Source organism: Megachile rotundata, chromosome 1 (genome assembly GCF_050947335.1).
Source record: "Megachile rotundata isolate GNS110a chromosome 1, iyMegRotu1, whole genome shotgun sequence".
Taxonomy (NCBI): Eukaryota; Metazoa; Arthropoda; class Insecta; order Hymenoptera; family Megachilidae; genus Megachile; species Megachile rotundata.
In genome coordinates, this window is record NC_134983.1 from 19,900,993 (window position 1) to 19,919,725 (window position 18,733).

An 18,733-nucleotide genomic window follows, 5' to 3' on the forward strand; every position below is an offset into this window, starting at 1 on the left:
AATATAATTTTTATAATAGTAAGATTCTTTTCAATTTTTTATATTGACTCAATTTGTAGATACATTAAGTACATTGTACAAGTATGTATTTTATAAGTATATCTTTAATATGGTGATTTTTTTGGACGTTTTTAGATGCATTTTTAAATTTGCTACTTTTTAAATTTATTATTTTAAATTACAGAATTTGAAAATTTCAAGATTGGGAACTTGAGGACTTGAAAGTACCTTGATTTTTAAATTTGTAAATTACTTCATTGCTAGGGTCTGAATTCCTAAATTTCATATTTAAAAATTTCAAAATTATAAACACCTTTAGGTGTGAAAATTTGCTAGTTTAACATTCTTGAATTTGCAAATTGAAATTTTCTAAATCTAGAATTTAAACATTTAAAATATTTAAATTTGATAGTTCCATACTTGAAAACCTGGAACTAACAAGTTTTCAAATATTAACAATAATAACTAACTATAATAAGAAAAATGTGGTATCAGCATCCACGAAAGTCTACAAATCGGAATTGGCCATATAGCGAGACTGCATTATGTCACTCCCTTCATTACCAACAAAGCAATTGGAATGTATCACACCATGTACTGCAGAACATCTTCATTAAGATCTTTGGACATTATTTCCATGTAGATATTTTAAATATGAACCGTCGGCAAAGCAGGAATCATCTGAAAATAGTATATTTTTTTTAATCTATTTTTACAGATATTTCCTTACTTAAAAAACGAACTTATTTACAAAATTTGACGTGATTAAGAACATGATGATTTTTCGAAATTTAAAAAAAATGGAACATGTGGCGCCGTCATGCGGCATTTGTGTGAACTAATGAACCTGCTGTCTCAAAAGTGTGTAGTTCACCCTGTTCGCCGGAGAGATGGCGCCACTTGTTTCATTTTTTTTTTTTTTTAATTTAATTAAGACTGATTTTATTGATTAATATGCTGTATATTCACTACATACTCACTAATATTGATTTTATACTGCTTATGATATATTCTGTAGGTCTTAATATGAGGATTATGTATTCAGAACAGTTTGCATACTATACTGTATCTCGTCGGTAATATAGAGAATAACACTGCAATGATAAAAGCTTTTCGTTCGAAAAAACATTCTCACAGATGTTTCTTTTTAAAAAAAGAACTTGTTTACCAAATTTAGCTAGAATCGACTCGTGATAGCATTCCAAAGTGTCTCCAATGATAGTTCCAAATAAATCTTCATCAATTTATATGATTTTAAAGTTCATTGACTTTTACCATGTTGCAAAATTATTACAGCATGCACAAAAAGCTGATTCTCTCTTTCACGTCGACATCAAAATTTTACTATCATTTCTTTCAAAGAAATATAATTTCTTTCAGATAAATAAAAACAAGAGAAACTTTGTATCTCTTTCTTCTGACTCTTCTAGCCATTGCTCTGTAATATCATTTCTAACAACTCATATTTATTGCTTTCCCAACAGTTATCCAAAGAATGGAAAGAAATGTAGAATCGCATTTATCCTTGGCATTTAAATGGTTTTCTGCCAATCCTTCAGTTCCTATCACATACCTGTAACATTATTCATTTAGAAGATATTCACACGTTCTAGCTTTCCATTTCATCCTTACCCCTTTTACATTCTGTTTCCCTGCTCATTATAATTATAATATCAATTGGTATTCAAGTATTATTTTTAGAATATTGAATTTTAGAACTGAGTGTTACAGTATTCTGCAGTACAATGCGATGTAATGCAAGTCGTCGTATAATCATGCACCCTGTCTTACTGCAATGTGTCGTCATACAACATGGCAATATAGCGCGTGGCAATATAATGCTTGATCCTATAACAAATCGAAATAGATACAATATAACATATCCTCAAAGATGCAATATAATAAGGGTCAACCATGGATGAAAACAATCTGACTCTTTCCTTGACATACAAAAATTCTAGATATATAAATTTGAGGTTATATACCCCTCCATCCAAGAACAATTCGCATACATCTTTTCTTATTATTCTCCACCCAGCATCATCCAAATACTAATTTCTCTGGAATCATTGTTTGTGCTCGCATAATATTTCTGCTTTCTCTGTCCTCTTTCTCGGACAACCTCTATCAACCAGTCTGGAAGACCCGAGTTTCCGTTCACTTCCTTGTACGATAACCTCTAACAGGAAAATTCCAGCGTATTCGCGCGGGCCGTAGAATAAAAAATGTTTCTTTCCGTATTACATTCCGGTACCAGTATAGAATCAATGATCCATGGCGTAGGCGAAGACAATTCGAATAAATCGGTTCCTTCCATTACCGATTACCTGCAAAGGATTCTCTGATTAGAAATGACGCAATGGTAATTCCCTAGTTATACGACCAGTTAAGATGGAAATGCGTTGGTCGTGAATTTTATATCTTACTTCTTCATCTTGCGAATTAAAGAATGGATTGCGTGTATGACTCGAGAACAAATTAATGACACTCGGGATTTCCTTATACATATACATTTGAACATAAATAATTATTTGTAAATTTGATTTTCATTATTCTTAACTCTGCATGGTTTCACTCTTCTTTAGGACTCCAATTCAAAGTTGTAGTATATCTGGAAATATATGCGTATGATAGAAGAATGTCAAGATTTAGGGATATATTGGAGGGTACTGTAATTTGGGAATATTTAGCTATAGGGGTATTGTGTGATATGGGGACCTAGGGAGATGGGGACTTAGGGAGATGGGGACTTAGGGAGATGGGGACCTAGGGAGATGGGGAGTTGGAGAGATGGAGACTTAGGGAGATGGGGACCTAGGAAGATGGGGACGTAGGGAAATGGGGATTTAGGGAGATGGGGACTTAGGGAGATGGGGACCTAGGAAGATGGGGACCTAGGGAGATGGGGACCTGAAGAGATGGGTACCTAGGGAGATAGGGATCTGGAGAGATGAGGACTTAGAGAGATGGGGACTTAGGGAGATGGGGACCTAGGAAGATGGGGACCTAGAGATATGGGGACCTGAAGAGATGGGTACCTAGGGAGATAGGGATCTGGAGAGATGAGGACTTAGAGAGATGGGGACTTAGGGAGATGGGGACCTAGGGAGATGGGGAGTTGGAGAGATGGGGACTTAGGGAATTGGGGACCTAGGGAGATGGGGACTTGGAGACATGGGGACTTAGGGAGATGGGGACTTAGGGAGACGGGGACCTAGGGAGATGGGGAGTTGGAGAGATGGGGACTTACGGAATTGGGGACCTAGGGAGATGGGGACTTGGAGACATGGGGACTTAGGGAGATGGGGACTTAGGGAGATGGGGACCTAGGGAGATGGGGAGTTGGAGAGATGGGGACTTAGAGAATTGGGGACCTAGGGAGATGGGGACTTGGAGACATGGGGACTTAGGGAGATGGGGACTTAGGGAGATGGGGACCTAGGGAGATGGGGAGTTGGAGAGATGGGGACTTACGGAATTGGGGACCTAGGGAGATGGGGAGTTGGAGAGATGGGGACTTAGGGAGATGGGGACCTAGGAAGATGGGGACCTAGGGAGATGGGGATCTGGAGAGATGGGGACTTAGGGAGATGGGGATCTAGGGATGTGGAGACCTAGGTAGATGGGGACCTAGAGAGATAGGGACCTAGGGAGATAGAAATCTAGGGAGATAGGGATCTATTTGCATTATGACAGATGTTGAAATTTGGGAATACTCTAATCTAACATATAGTGATTGAAGAATGTAAAAGTATGGGATCTAGGAATCTCAGAATATAAGCTTGACATACTCACATACTCCACCTTCATAGCATAGACAAAACAAGTAAAACACTTCGTTAATTTATTGCATTTGTATTCAATTTATCATACTCCTAAAGATCCGCCACTTAAAATTTCCAACGTAATTCATACTTCGATTGCAACTCGTCGCCAACCATTCAGCAATCGATGCTATAAAGTCATGTAAAAAGATAATGACTGTACACATAAATTACCGCACACATTTCGTTGCATGTATTTCCGTGTTTTCCAACAGCTGATGATTAGTCATTGTAATGACGTACCTGTGAAAAAATGGACGAGAACTTCCAATTAGAATAAGTTGCAAGACGCTTTAAAGAAAAAAACAATATCGTAAACATACTTAGGTTGTTAACAAGCAATTCATGATTTCGTTCCAGTTATGTAGCGTGCATAACCGAATGAGAATAGGTCATTAATTTTTTGCGGACAGGTTAATATCACAGAACGAATGGAAACAAAACGAATAAAGACGAGGTGACAACACTTGATCAGTCACCTTGGAAGATTGCATAATTAGGCGAATAAAGGATGACGCTAGTGCCATTTTAGTATACCAGGGGAACGCGTAGGAAAAGTTGATAATCGTAATCTCGACTACTTACAGTAATAGTTTTCTTGATAGGCTCGATACCGAAATAATCTTGCGAATTAAAAATGCTGCTTGAAACATTTTGACATTGACACAACTTGACTTTTGACACAAAAATCGTCCTCTGCGAAATAGAAAAATATACCACATAAGAAAAACTGTTTAACGTTTAAACAAAATATGAAGATAACACTTTATCCTTTCTTATCTTACGATATTAAAAATTGATATAATCGCATTGATACAACTATACCTGATTAACTTGAAATGTACACAGGATATCCACTCAAGAACTCCGCCTCAAAAGTAACATATTATCGGACAAACATCGATAAATTTAAAGATTTGGATCTTTCAACACAAAAATCATTCTTCCGCTTTAATACAGTTGCAAAACAAAAGAAAGCAACAAAGAATTTCTTCGAAACGATTTGCAGTTCTTTCAGGGAATCCCTGGCGGCGATGGATTCCATCTGGATAACGTTGAGCATAGCTTACAGCATCGTAAGATCGTATTTCCGGTTTAATCGGCCGGATAAGATACAAGCTCAACCCTATCTTCTACTTGATCCTGCCGCGATTGTTAAGCAGATGCTGGACACGAAACGGGGTACAGTAGGTTTTGTTATATTGCCACTTTCACAAACTTTAACGTATACTTAATAAACTTTAACATGTATTTAAGTATCTGCTTAACAGCATTTATATCTACTTAACAGTATTTATATCTATTTAACAGCATTTATATCTACTTAACAGTATTTGTATGTACTTAACAGTATTTGTATGTACTTGACAGTATTTATATCTACTTAACAGTATTTGTATGTACTTAACAGTATTTATATCTACTTGACAGTATTTATGTCTACTTAACAGTATTTATATGTACTTAACAGTATTTATATCTACTTGACAGTATTTATATCTACTTAACAGTATTTGTATGTACTTAACAGTATTTATATCTACTTGACAGTATTTATGTCTACTTAACAGTATTTATATCTACTTAACAGTATTTGTATGTACTTAGCAGTATTTATATCTACTTGACAGTATTTACATCTACTTAACAGTATTTATATCTACTTGACAGTATTTATGTCTACTTAACAGTATTTATATCTACTTAACAGTATTTGTATGTACTTAGCAGTATTTATATCTACTTGACAGTATTTACATCTACTTAACAGTATTTACATCTACTTAACAGTCTTACTTAATACTTCTTTTACTACTAATACTACTTAATACTTCTTCAACATCTGTCATCTTCCAAGCAAATTTATGAACTTTACCATGATAGTATTATCATCATAGTTCCCTTTTCTCTGATCAATATATACCATTCTAAAAGCTTCATTAAACGTTAAATAATTTACTGAAAGAAGTATAGTCACACATTATATTACTAACGTGTTGTACATATAAGTATTGTATTGCCACACAATGCATCTAAAAGTAGGAGTATATATAATTGTACTTTATAGCAACATGTTGCATTAGTAATGTGTTGTTCTACCACGTATTACATTTTCAATTGCATTGATAACATATTATATTGACAATATGTTGTATTTTGTGGAGCGTTATTTAAACAATGCATTGTTTATTGTATGGACAATCAGTTTTGCAGACTGTTGAGTTTGCAAAAGATTGTATTACAAGTGCGTCGTATCAATGACACATTGTATTGACAATGTGTGGTACTTGAGATGTGCTATATTCGCCATACACTGTATTTGCTTAGCGTTGTATACGTCAAGTCTTATATTTGCTTACCGCCGTATTCACCACGCATTGTATTTACTTAGCTTTGTAATCGCTACGCATTGTATTAACAACGCACTGTATTTGCAGCACGCGGTATTTACAATGAATTGTATTAGTAATGCGTTGTACAGATGAGTTCAATCTGTGGCGCGTTTTATTTGCTTTACATTGAATTTGTGGCGCGTTGTATTTCGGCGCACTGAATTTGCAACACGTGGTATTTACAATGAGTTGTATTAACAATACGTTGTACTGATGCGTTGAACCTGTGGCGCGTTGTATTTGCTTTACATTGAATTTGTGGCGCGTTGTATTTCGGCGCACTGAATTTGCAACACGTGGTATTTACAATGAGTTGTGTTAACAATGCGTTGTACTGATGCGTTGAACCTGTGGCACGTTGTATTTGCTTTACATTGAATTTGTGATGCATTGTATTTCAACACATTGAATTTGTAGCACGTGGTATTTACAATGAATCGTATTAACAACGCGTCATACTGGTGCCTTAAATTTGTGGTGCGTTGTATTTACTTTACATTATATTGTCAACGCATTGTACTACCAAGATTTAGCATTAACAACCCATTATATTGCCAACCATCGAAATGTACAACAAAATTCATACTTAAAGCACAATAACCGATTAAAACTACTAGGGTTCACTAAAACCCAGTACAAGAACGATGGAACTAAAAACGCGCCAACCAGTGTTAAACAACAAAACTTGCAGATCAACCTAACATCAAAATCTATTAGATCTATTTTCCTATAGACTCGTGGCAATATAACGAGAGTCTACTATATTTGCAAATACGTCACGTCCGCGCACGTGAGCAGGGTGATCGCTGATTTAACTCATCCTCAAGATTCCCCGGTCGTTGGAGGGACGCGCACGCCAGGGAATCCCGATAAACAGGTATGAAAGTTTCCTCCACCGGCGCAGCTTACTCTCTCTCTTTCAACGCTGTATTCTTCATTCACGCATCTGACTGTCAGTGCACTGTTTCGCCGCGACCGGTGCCTCCTACAAGTGCCAGCAACCGTTCGGATTACGTCGTTCGCCACTGTTCACCCTGTCGCATCGAGATTTACGGTTCGTTCCGGGTAAACGACAATTTATTTTTTTTATCTGTTTCCCACAAATAGGTGTGTCTGGTGCCAAAATGAATCATTCTGTGTATCTGTGATAATCTGACACCAACTGTCAATTCCAGTTTTTTCAAATAACATTTTCCACGACTGTCAAATTTTCCTTATTATCGAATTTTTCTGCAATGAACATTATTTTATTAGTACGTATTTATTATTTTATAGTAAAGTATCATTCTCAAATTTAATAACGTCAAGTTTCAAAATTTTTTGATATGGTTCTTGAGATATAAATTTTTACATTTTGTGAGTTTATTGAAATTGTACAATATTACCATGTACGAGTAGATCAATAGTTTGATAGTGTAAGGCACACGAGGTGCGTCATTGTGTGTTTCATATAAACAAACCGGTATAAGGTGCAACATCCATTTAATTATACAGCGTAGACGCACAAGGTGCGTCATTGAATGTATCATATAAACAGACCAATACAAGGTGCAACATTTATTTGATTATACAGTGTAGACGCACAAGGTGCGTCATTGACTGTATCATATAAACAGACCAATACAAGGTGCAACATTTATTTGATTATACAGTGTAGACGCACGAGGTGCGTCATTGAATGTATCATATAAACAGACCAATACAAGGTGCAACATCCATTTAATTATACAGCGTAGACGCACAAGGTGCGTCATTGAATGTATCATATAAACAGATCAATGCAAGGTGCAACATCCATTTAATTATACAGTGTAGACGCACCTTGTGCGTCATTGACTGTATCATATAAACAGACCAATACAAGATGCAACATCCATTTAATTATACAGCGTAGACGCACAAGGTGCGTCATTGACTGCATCACCTAAACAAACCAACACAAGGTGCAACATCCATTTGATTATACAGTGTAGACGCACAAGGTGCGTCATTGACTGTATCATATAAACAGACCAATGCAATGTGCAACATTCATTTAATTATACAGTGCAAAACGTACCTTGTGCGTCATTGACTGTACCACATAAACAAACCAACACAAGGTGCAACATCCATTTGATTATGCAGTGCAAAACGCACAAGGTGCGTCATTCACTTCGCATACCGTGGAAAGTACCTCGCGCGTCATTTATTGCATCAGGTAGCGTAAAATATTCAAGATGCGTTACCCATTCGTTACGTAGTACAAAACACACGAGACAATTTATTTCCATAACACGAGACGCATGAGGTGCGTCATAACAAGCTTCTTATTATTTAAAATCATCGTAGTACACTCAGCTATAAAATCTATTTATAACGAATTTAACTGGTTTATCTTTTTACTATGATCTCACCTACTCCTTCCTCGCTGCAGCTAAATTTTGACGTTAATTCAAGTCACGTCTTTCGAAATGTACTCTTTTGAATAAAAGTCTCGCTTCCTTTTAGTCATAACCGAGTTCAGCTCACATGTGACAATGTTTCCAATTATCTCAAACAGCTATTGATACCGTTACGCAATTGAAATACTGATCTTAAAGATCTGTTGCACAGAATGAAACGCATACAGTCGCGCTTCGATTAACAGGGTATCGTTAATTTCGTACAACGAATCAACTTTTCTGAGGAAAATGTTTCACGGAATCTTCGTGAAAGAAACATGCAGTGTTTAAAAAAGTAGGATCTTCAAATTAGATGACACAGAAGAAGGAATGTGTTCTTGGGAATCATTGTTTTAGATCTTCATTCATGTCGTTTCGTATCAAATACTTTAGTCCTTGAGAATTTCGTACGATCGCAATGCACCTCTCTGTAACATAATTAAAGTAACTTTATTTTAAATGAAATTGTTAATGAAATTTTAGTATCTCAAGGTTCTCACCTGACTTTTTGTTATTCCACGATATAATAAATAATTGACCTTGCAGTTGAAGGTCAAGGTCAAAGTTTTTCCAGTGACAGGCTTAACATTGTGGTTTTCAAATTCTCCGCAAATGTTTGATATCGAAACGACCCTGACTTAACCAATGACCAATTGATTTACTCCTCTGTAACCTTCTCTCGATTCCTCGTTCACGTTTACTACTCATTTACGATCAATTAATGAACTATTCCCATCCGATCTTCAACCTCAAGCCCGGGAAACCGGTTCTCAGTGAATGCTCGAACGAGACTGCAATTTAATTATTTCTTTACACTCAAAGGTTTTTTTTGCGATAGAGGAACATTAACTCGAAGCCTTCGAACGATAATTTTAAACGTACCGATTGGGTTATGAAATACTCGTGAGTAATGAACGCAAATATTTGAAACGTAAATAGAAATGATAAATATATGCCGACAAAACAATCGCCTCTACAATTGCTGTATTAGTGCAGCGGCAAGTGGTGAGTGAGAATCGTCCCAACAGTTCATAGGGTTAAATTCTTTCGACGATTAATAAGAGCGGACGAGTTTAACCCTCTCGCTGCGACACGCATTTTGTTTCGACATTGATGTGTAGTGTCGACATGTATCCATTGTGGATTATAACGCTGTTACAATATTATACATTGAGGTAGAGTGTGCAATGAATTTGTGTATTTAAGGATTTTCTAAGTTGGATAGTTAACAGTTTAAACATTTTTAAAATATAGAAATTTAAATATGTGGAGGATCTGAAGTCGAATAATGTAAGAATCTAAGGATCTAACAATCTGACAATCTTACAATCTGACTATCGATCAATCTAACAATCTAACAATCTGATAATTTAACAATCTAACAGTCTAACAATCCAACAGTCTAACAATCCAGCAGTCTAACAATCCAACAGTCTAACAATCCAGCAGTCTAACAATCCAACAGTCTAACAGTTTAATAGTCTAACAATCTAACAGTCTAACAGTTTAACAGTCTAACAGTCTAACAGTCTAACAGTCTAATAGTCTAACAATCTGTATATCTAAAAATCTGAAATTCTGAAAAATCTAAAATTAAAACATTTGAAATTTCAAAAATTTAAAACTCTAAAAATTTGAAATTCCAAAAATCTAAACCTCTAAAAGTTTAAAATTCTACAAATCTAAAAATATAAAAATTTGAAATTCCAAAAATTTGGAAATCTAAAGATTTGAAATTCCAAAAATTTGTAAATCTAAAGCTTTGAAATTCCAAAAATTTGAAAATCTAAAGATTTGAAATTCCAAAAATTAAAAAATCTAAAAATTTGAAATTCCAAAAATTTGGAAATCTAAAACTTTGAAATTCCAAAAATTTGGAAGTCTAAAAATTTGAAATTCCAAAAATTTGGAAATCTAAAGATTTGAAATTCCAAAAATTTGTAAATCTAAAGCTTTGAAATTCCAAAAATTTGAAAATCTAAAGATTTGAAATTCCAAAAATTAAAAAATCTAAAAATTTGAAATTCCAAAAATTTGGAAATCTAAAACTTTGAAATTCCAAAAATTTGGAAGTCTAAAAATTTGAAATTCCAAAAATTAAAAAATCTAAAAATTTGGAAATCTAAAGCTTTGAAATTCCAAAAATTGAAAAATCTAAACATTTGAAATTCCAAAAATTTGAAAATCTAAAATTTTGAAATTCCAAAAATTTGGAAATCTAAAGCTTTGAAATTCCAAAAATTAAAAAATCTAAAAATTTGAAATTCCAAAAATTTGGAAATCTAAAGATTTGAAATTCCAAAAATTTGTAAATCTAAAGCTTTGAAATTCCAAAAATTTGAAAATCTAAAGATTTGAAATTCCAAAAATTAAAAAATCTAAAAATTTGAAATTCCAAAAATTTGGAAATCTAAAACTTTGAAATTCCAAAAATTTGGAAGTCTAAAAATTTGAAATTCCAAAAATTAAAAAATCTAAAAATTTGGAAATCTAAAGCTTTGAAATTCCAAAAATTGAAAAATCTAAACATTTGAAATTCCAAAAATTTGAAAATCTAAAATTTTGAAATTCCAAAAATTTGGAAATCTAAAGCTTTGAAATTCCAAAAATTAAAAAATCTAAAAATTTGAAATTCCAAAAATTTGGAAATCTAAAGCTTTGAAATTCCAAAAATTGTAAAATCTAAAAACGTGAAATTCTAAAAATTTGAAATTCCAAAAATCTAAAAATTTCAAAGACGTCCAAAATGGCAATATAACAAGAGTCCAGTTTGCCCAGCAAAGGAGTAAAATTCGCTGAAGATCAGTTGTATGGCGCGACTACCAAAATGTCTGCTGTCAGAGGGTTAGAGGGAAAAAGTGGCGAAGCTCATTAACGTCCGCATCGGCTTTTTGGACGATTATGTCGAACGAAACAGGTTTCGCGTACACGTACCCAACTGACCGTGGATACACTGACCGACCAATCAGTGATCTTAGTTTCCTTCAGTCGTCAAAACGCGCACGTTACGGCGTCTAGCTCGTAAACAAGACCGCTTCTTTCTTTACTGAACGTTAGATCCTACAAAAAGAGGGAGTATTCCAACCGTGAGTTCTTGTTATAGATTCTTCGGATGTTTATTGTTGAGTGATTTGTGTTCATCGGTTTGGATCGTTTCAGTTCCAAAGAATTGATTTTTCTTGTGAACGGAGAACCAGCTTGACAACAACCTCGGGTAAAACTGTTGTTCCTGAAATGACGGTTACTGAATTACAAAATTTTCAAATTTTCATATTGAACATATTTCCAAATTGCCAAATTGTCAAATTATCAAACTGCAAAATTATCTATTGATAAAATTGCTTAAATTATAAATTTTTAATTTTTAACTTGTCAAATTGTCAAACTTTCAAAGTTTCAAATTTATATATCTCAGATTTTCAAATTGACTTTAAATTTTCAAGTGAATTTATTAAATATTCGAATGAACGAATTACGGAATTTCGAGAGTTCCAAATCTAGAAATTAGCAAGTTACCACCGGTGAAGCGAAACGGCTATACAGTGTAGTGTAACAGCGTTAACCTGATCAATTATGAAATTATTTGACTGAATTGCGTTAACATATACATACGCAATATGTAGAAACCACGTGCAAATATCGATAAAAAATAGGGTAACAGCTTCGCAAATACAAATAGTACCGGCATAAAAGTGAGTTTATGAGTTCGATAACAATGGAACTTTTATTTGCACGTGGAATGTTGATTAAAGATTAAAAGGATTTTCACACGACGCATTATAATACATGTACATATATCACAGATACCAAAAATGAATGCGTAGCTTAAAGTTAATAAAAAGTTATTAATCTATGGTATTATTTATCAATCTAATTATGAAGCATTATATCTTACAAAAAATTTCAGTGAAAGATTAATATAGATTATAAAGAAGAAGACACTATTACAAGGCTTCGTAGTTTACTGACTAAAGTTTATAATAATATTCGGTAGAGAATATCGATGGTAATCTTGAAAAACACGAACAATGTGAAAATGGCAGAACACCTTCAAAAATATTTACTTCTACCGCACAAGGTCCTTAAGAACACTTGCAGCTATATGGTCGCCAACGCACAGCAATTGGAAAAACAAAACTATATATATTTAGAAATATATAAACTTCCAAATTATGTTAATTATAGATTAAATCCAGAAATTTACAAATTTTCCAATTTGGAAATTTACAGGTTTTCAAGCTTTTAGATTGTGGTATTTAGAAATTCAAAAACGTTCGAATTTACAATTGTATTACAATATAACGCGTGGCAATGTAATATGTGGTGATACAGCGCGTGACAATGCAACGTGTAGTAATATAACGCGTGGTAATACAACACGTGGTAATTCAACGCGTGGTAATTCAACGCGTGGTAATTTAACGCGTGGTAATTCAACGCGTGGTAGTACAACGCGTGGTAATTCAACGCGTGGTAGTACAACGCGTGGTAATTCAACGCGTGGTAATTCAACGCGTGGTAATACAACGCGTGGTAATGCAACGTGTGGTAATTCAACGCGTGGTAATTCAACGCGTAGTAATACAACGCGTGGTAATTCAACGCATGGTAATTGAACGCGTGGTAATTCAACGCATGGTAATTCAACGCGTGGTAATACAACGCGTGGTAATTCAACGCGTGGTAATTCAACGCGTGGTAATACAACGCGTGGTAATACAAGGCATGGTAATTCAACGCGTGGTAATTCAACGCGTGGTAATTCAACGCGTGGTGATACAACGCATGGTAATTCAACGCGTGGTAATACAACGCGTGGTAATGCAACGTGTGGTAATTCAACGCATGGTAATACTACGCGTGGTAATTCAAAGCGTGGTAATACAACGCGTGGTAATTCAACGCGTGGTAATACAACGCGTGGCAATTCAACGCGTGGGAATTCAACGCGTGGTAATACAACGCGTGGTAATACAACGCGTGGTAATTCAACGCGTGGGAATTCAACGCGTGATAATACAACACATGGTGGTACAATGCATAGTAGTACAACGCGTCACAATACAACGTGCGATGTTAGAGCACATGTAGATCCAACATACATGACAATATAACACGCAGTAATACAAAGCAGCAATAGAAAACATTGCGATATAATAAAAGGTTCCACAAGATCTACTGACAGCTCTAACAGTTCTAACAACACCAATACTGTCGACATCTTTCGCTAAATTCCGCCCTCTCCTTCTCTACTATATATTCCAAATCAAAATTCAACTTCGATGCTGGAATCTAGTCGCGAAAAAAGATTGATCGATCGAACACGACTACCTCAAACAGTTGTAGTTTACCTTGGATAAACGCAAAAGTCATTTCTCCCTCTCCCCAGTTTTTCAAAGGGGCATTGCGATCATACTTTCACTGCACCCGAGCTCTGGTACTACGTAGTACCATCCGTCCCTGCCTCTCCTTCCAGTTGTTCCCGTTTTTAACGATCATTCGAACCATTTAGTTTTCGTCGAAAGCGAACGTGAAAGGAGTTCCCCGAGCGTAGCACCATTGTCCTTAAAAGTTCCGATTCTTTCAACCAGGATACAACCTTAACAAAGCGGTGTCTCACGCACCTTATTTGCGCCATCGGTTCTTCGAATGGACCTTTGGAATACTTACTAAGCTGCATTCATTACCACAAACCTGTTGAGCGTCCGTTAAAGCATCAAATTAGACTGAACGTTTTAAAACGTCTATTTGTATTAAATATTTCATAATAATTCAATAGGTTATAATTAATAAAGGCGGAACTGGCAGGCATCAAACTTAACTGAGTGTATGACATTGAATGATCAAATGTTTAGGCATCAAGTCATTCAAATGTGCTAAGACAACAAACGTAATCATATATGTTTGTATTAAAGACGCATCTACATTATAGATCGTATGTGTTAAAGTATTACGTCAATGTGTTGCATCAAATGTAATGGAATATGTTTTGGCATCAAACCAGTCCAAAGGTGTCGAGACATCGAACATTGTAGAATGCGTTAAATCAGAAATATAAATGTATTCGAGACTCGCGTGAGTCACATCTAATGATTCAGTAGGTTGAGGAATCTTCATAGCAGGAATTTGAAATGTATTCATCCGTCGAATTTAGAAACTTGAAGAACAGTATCTTCGCCGTGTTAGAAACAATACACGTGTCGAGATAAAGGATGGCTCTCTTCCTTTGATGCCAATGTACATCTGGAACGTATGCATAATTACATCAGAATCAATATGTTCTATAATACAAAAATTCAATATAGGGTTACAGCTTATTTTCCAATTAACACGTTCCTAATTACACTTTTGAATATAGATAGCGATAATCGGTTTTATCGAATGATGAATGACCTACTTGTTTTATATTTTTAATCGACATCCATAAACAATGTAGATAAACAAGATATACCCCCCAAGTTGATATACAATCAAAAATGGATCTAAATAATAAATTTACAATTTTTTAATGAATAATCTATTTAAGTTACTTAACGTCTAAAAATTACTGTTTTTTAATTCATATAAATGTTGCAATTCGATTTGTGAATATACATTAGGTTTATTTTTAATGCTACGGAAAATGACGTCATCGTTACGCCATTTGAATTTTGGCGGGTTACACCGACAATTTGTAAACTTGGTGATACACGAATTTCAAAATGTCTTAATTTAAAAATTGGATTTATTCGTCTAGACTCTAGACAATTTAGTATCTATTAAGTTAAATAAAATGAATGCAAAATAAAGTACATTAAATTAAACTTAATCAAATCTAATCAATTCAAGTCAAGCTAAATTAATCTACATCTTAAGTGAAGTTAATTAAATCATATCAAAAATTAATCTTTATCTAAAATAGACATGATCCCTATTTTTTTTCTACGAAGTACTACCCATCCATGTGCAGTATCTATATTCTTATAAGAATGAAGAGAGATACGATGTCATCGGTTCCAACAGGTAGTACATCTTATCGCGAGCGAGCTTATTACTTACACTGATCACAGCGGAATCGAATCGAATACCACGCCGCCTCATATATATATCCATCTGAAAAAGTTGAGTGATTAGAAGTGTGTCGACTCTGACGACTATTCGTAACACCTGAAGTGCTCTCGACTAAAAATAACATTGAACAAAGCAAACAGGTGTCGCGCCGTTAACATTGCCACGTTCATTCGGCTAACGAATTAAATTTCAAACGGTAAGTTGCCAACATCACTTCATATAAAATACGATAACCGTACAATTTATCAATCTTAAATATATACTTTCGTTTAAAATATCGACATTGACCGAGTTAGATTTTTCACGTGTTCAATGTGAATTTTTATTTGTAACTTTGGTTATAATTGATAATAACCTCCATTACTTAATGCAATCTACAATTTCTGTTTTACTAGTAGCATACTTGCAATCCTATATAAGAAATATTAGATATCCTGGTATATCCACAGCCCTACGTAGCACAACATTGTAAGTACTTATCTTGACACTAAAATGTTAGCCGAGGTTGATTTCACGTAATCTCGGTGGTAATTCAATAACTGTCTGCCTGAGTCAAGTTTTTCGTAGCATCTGCACATTCCGACAAAGAACGGCGATAAAGTTACAGAATGCTCGTATTGTCCGTGCAACTGTCATTTTTTGCACCTACGAATACGAAAACAAACAATTTTATTAAGATCATGCAATTTATTGACACACGATATTTGACGTACTTATTATTCACTTACCTTTATGCGTAACTACCGTGTTGAATGTACATACTTTTCAAACTGTGAAATGGATTGACGTCCATATCGAGTATTGTATCTAAACAATTTCAAGTGGCACGTAATCGTCACCTGATTCAATACCTTCGTATTTGATGTTCATAGACATTCGTGTTACGAAAGAACAATTAAATTGCCTTCTGCTTTTCTACATCGATCGAGAAATAAACTAAAAATGTATTAAAGATAATAAACGTAAAATAAACTGTACCTGTCAATGTCGTTATTATCGTAACAAATGGGTCTCTTAATATCATAGAGCGATAACAATACATCGTTCTTCAATTAAAAGTAAAAATCTTATAACCTTAATCATTGCAGTTCGAGTGTTAATGTACTTTTTAAGAACTACTTATTTAAATTTATGAATTCTGTAGAATACGATCTCGCTTGAAATTAGAATAATGTAATTGTTTTGTTACTGATGCAGTTTGTAAATAAACTTTTAAAGTTGAAACTCTGCGCAGCTTCCGTTACATTGCCACGCAAACGAGAATGGCGTACGACAGAAGTACGCAACAGTCGATAAAATAAATCCTTCAGCCATACGATAAAGTACGTATCAAATCTTACTTTGATAAAAAAGAAGTCTTCGTTTTCCGAAGAGTAAAAAGTTACCGAGAATATTGTAATTTCGATTCTATAAACGTAATACTAATGGCAAGGCGATTTTATAAATCATAATGATTAAAGACTGCGATAGTGATCTAAAGAACTCAAACGACAATCGTTTGTTTGTTACTAGAACACGTATTTGAAATTAAATTTTCATATCAAAAGAGTCAGGTGCAACGATTTTACCGACGTATGAGAAAGATTAAGTGCCTGATTGGAATCAACATATTTGTTGTATATATTATAAATTAATTTCTTGTCGATTATAATTATTTACTACTCTTCAACAATATTAATATTGTTCATAATTTTTATTAATTTAAAGATTTGAGGTATTTATAAATTTATAACTTTGGGAATTGCTGAATTATAGATTTAAAAATTTGGAAATTTGAGAATGGAAAATTTAGGAATTCAAAAATTTGAGAATGGAAAATTTAGGAATTCAAAAATTTGAGAATTTGATATTTTAAAATTTGGAAGGTTAGAAATATCAGAAATGGAATTTAAAAATTTGAAAATTTGAGAATTGAGAATTTGGAAATTCTGGAACAAAGGATTTAGAAATTTTCTAATTTTGAAAGACCCGAGACCATACTAGTTCCTCCCTGAATAGATATACGTATGTAAATTATAATGCACCGGTTTATTTTTTTCAGAACATCTCGACCGTCGATAATAGTAGCCATGTCGCCATCAGAAGATAACTTTCTCATGGAAAGACTCATTACTTCAGCTCATTTCCATGATGAGGAAGAACACCATGACGAGGAACAAGAGATGCACGATGTACTTGTTGCAAAAGGAGTTACCATGGTCATTTTATGTGTAGTCAGTACTTGCATGGGTATAATACCAATGCAAGTGGCTAAATGTTTAAAATGGAAAACAAGCGGTGTTGGGAATCCCAGGTATCGATACTTCTACATATTTAACGCTTCCGGGTATAAGTCGTACAGGCGTCAACGTACATACAAGAAGTTTCAAAAGTAACACTCAATCTAAAGACTACGAATTTTTCTTGTGAAAATAAATTTAGAGCTTTCACATACATTTGAGTATTAAAAAATTTGAGAGATTAAAAATTTAGGAATTTAGGAACATAGGAATTTTCCAAAGTATTGGAAATCAAATGTTTAATTTTAGTTTGCTCTGTGACAATATAGTTTGCGTTTTTGTACAGCTTGAAATCATTTACCTTCAGAGATGTCCCTTGATCAAATTGATAAACCACTTCAAACCAGGTCACGTACATATTGGAGGTAAACACCTCAAGTTTCAAAGTTTGCGGATTCCATTATCGCAACGACGATCATAATGCATTCGGTTTCGTGTTGTAATGCGTAATTACAAATGCAACCTGTGTGACGTAACCTTACCTACTAACGCAAGAGTGAAACAGGTCGGTAAATTAGTGATTTTGTTGCGGTAGGTCCACTATGGTAGTGAGTCTACTTCTGGGATTCGGTGGTGGCGTTTTATTCTGCACCACGTTTCTTCATCTATTACCGGAAGTGAAGGAGGGAGTGCAACATCTCATAGAGGAACAGAAGCTACCTCAGCTTAGCTTTTCACTGGCTGAAACACTTACGTGTGCCGGGTGAGTGAAGTATTTATTTATCAAATTAACAAATGATTACTAAACTTTATAACCGGAATGT

The 18,733-nt window shown here is 34.5% G+C and overlaps 1 protein-coding gene and 1 long non-coding RNA gene across 23 annotated transcripts in view; one reads left to right on the forward strand and one right to left on the reverse strand.

Moving 5' to 3' along the window:
• Window positions 1-93: 93 nt before the first annotated feature.
• Window positions 94-16,888, reverse strand: LOC105662683 (uncharacterized). Of its 14 annotated transcripts, XR_013037992.1 has the most exons (17): window positions 16,419-16,778; window positions 16,094-16,335; window positions 15,679-15,732; window positions 14,463-14,883; window positions 14,265-14,334; window positions 13,992-14,204; window positions 11,575-11,869; window positions 9,141-9,431; window positions 8,614-9,068; window positions 4,650-7,447; window positions 4,410-4,520; window positions 3,796-4,067; window positions 2,427-2,611; window positions 1,986-2,327; window positions 1,633-1,848; window positions 981-1,573; window positions 94-681 (listed from the first exon to the last, which is right to left on the reverse strand). It is a non-coding gene; the product is annotated as an uncharacterized LOC105662683 (long non-coding RNA). The 14 variants fall into 14 exon arrangements; XR_013037974.1 differs by having other exon boundaries at window positions 13,992-14,883; window positions 16,419-16,626; window positions 16,765-16,888; XR_013037975.1 differs by having other exon boundaries at window positions 13,992-14,883; window positions 16,419-16,605; window positions 16,669-16,809.
• Window positions 7,142-18,733, forward strand: part of LOC100880040 (zinc transporter ZIP1-like) — a 39,763-nt gene continuing 28,171 nt past the window's right edge. The window contains exons 1-4 of one of the 9 annotated variants that reach the window (XM_076530945.1): window positions 11,631-11,726; window positions 11,800-11,854; window positions 17,732-17,983; window positions 18,505-18,672. In XM_076530945.1, the coding sequence (XP_076387060.1) occupies window positions 17,760-17,983; window positions 18,505-18,672 (392 nt within the window). In that variant the 5' untranslated portion in view covers window positions 11,631-11,726; window positions 11,800-11,854; window positions 17,732-17,759. Of the gene's footprint in view, window positions 7,283-11,630; window positions 11,727-11,799; window positions 11,855-15,699; window positions 15,887-15,910; window positions 16,159-16,906; window positions 17,013-17,731; window positions 17,984-18,263; window positions 18,335-18,504; window positions 18,673-18,733 lie in introns of those variants that run through there. The other 8 variants (XM_012287122.2, XM_012287121.2, XM_012287124.2 and 5 more) reach the window with 8 other exon arrangements.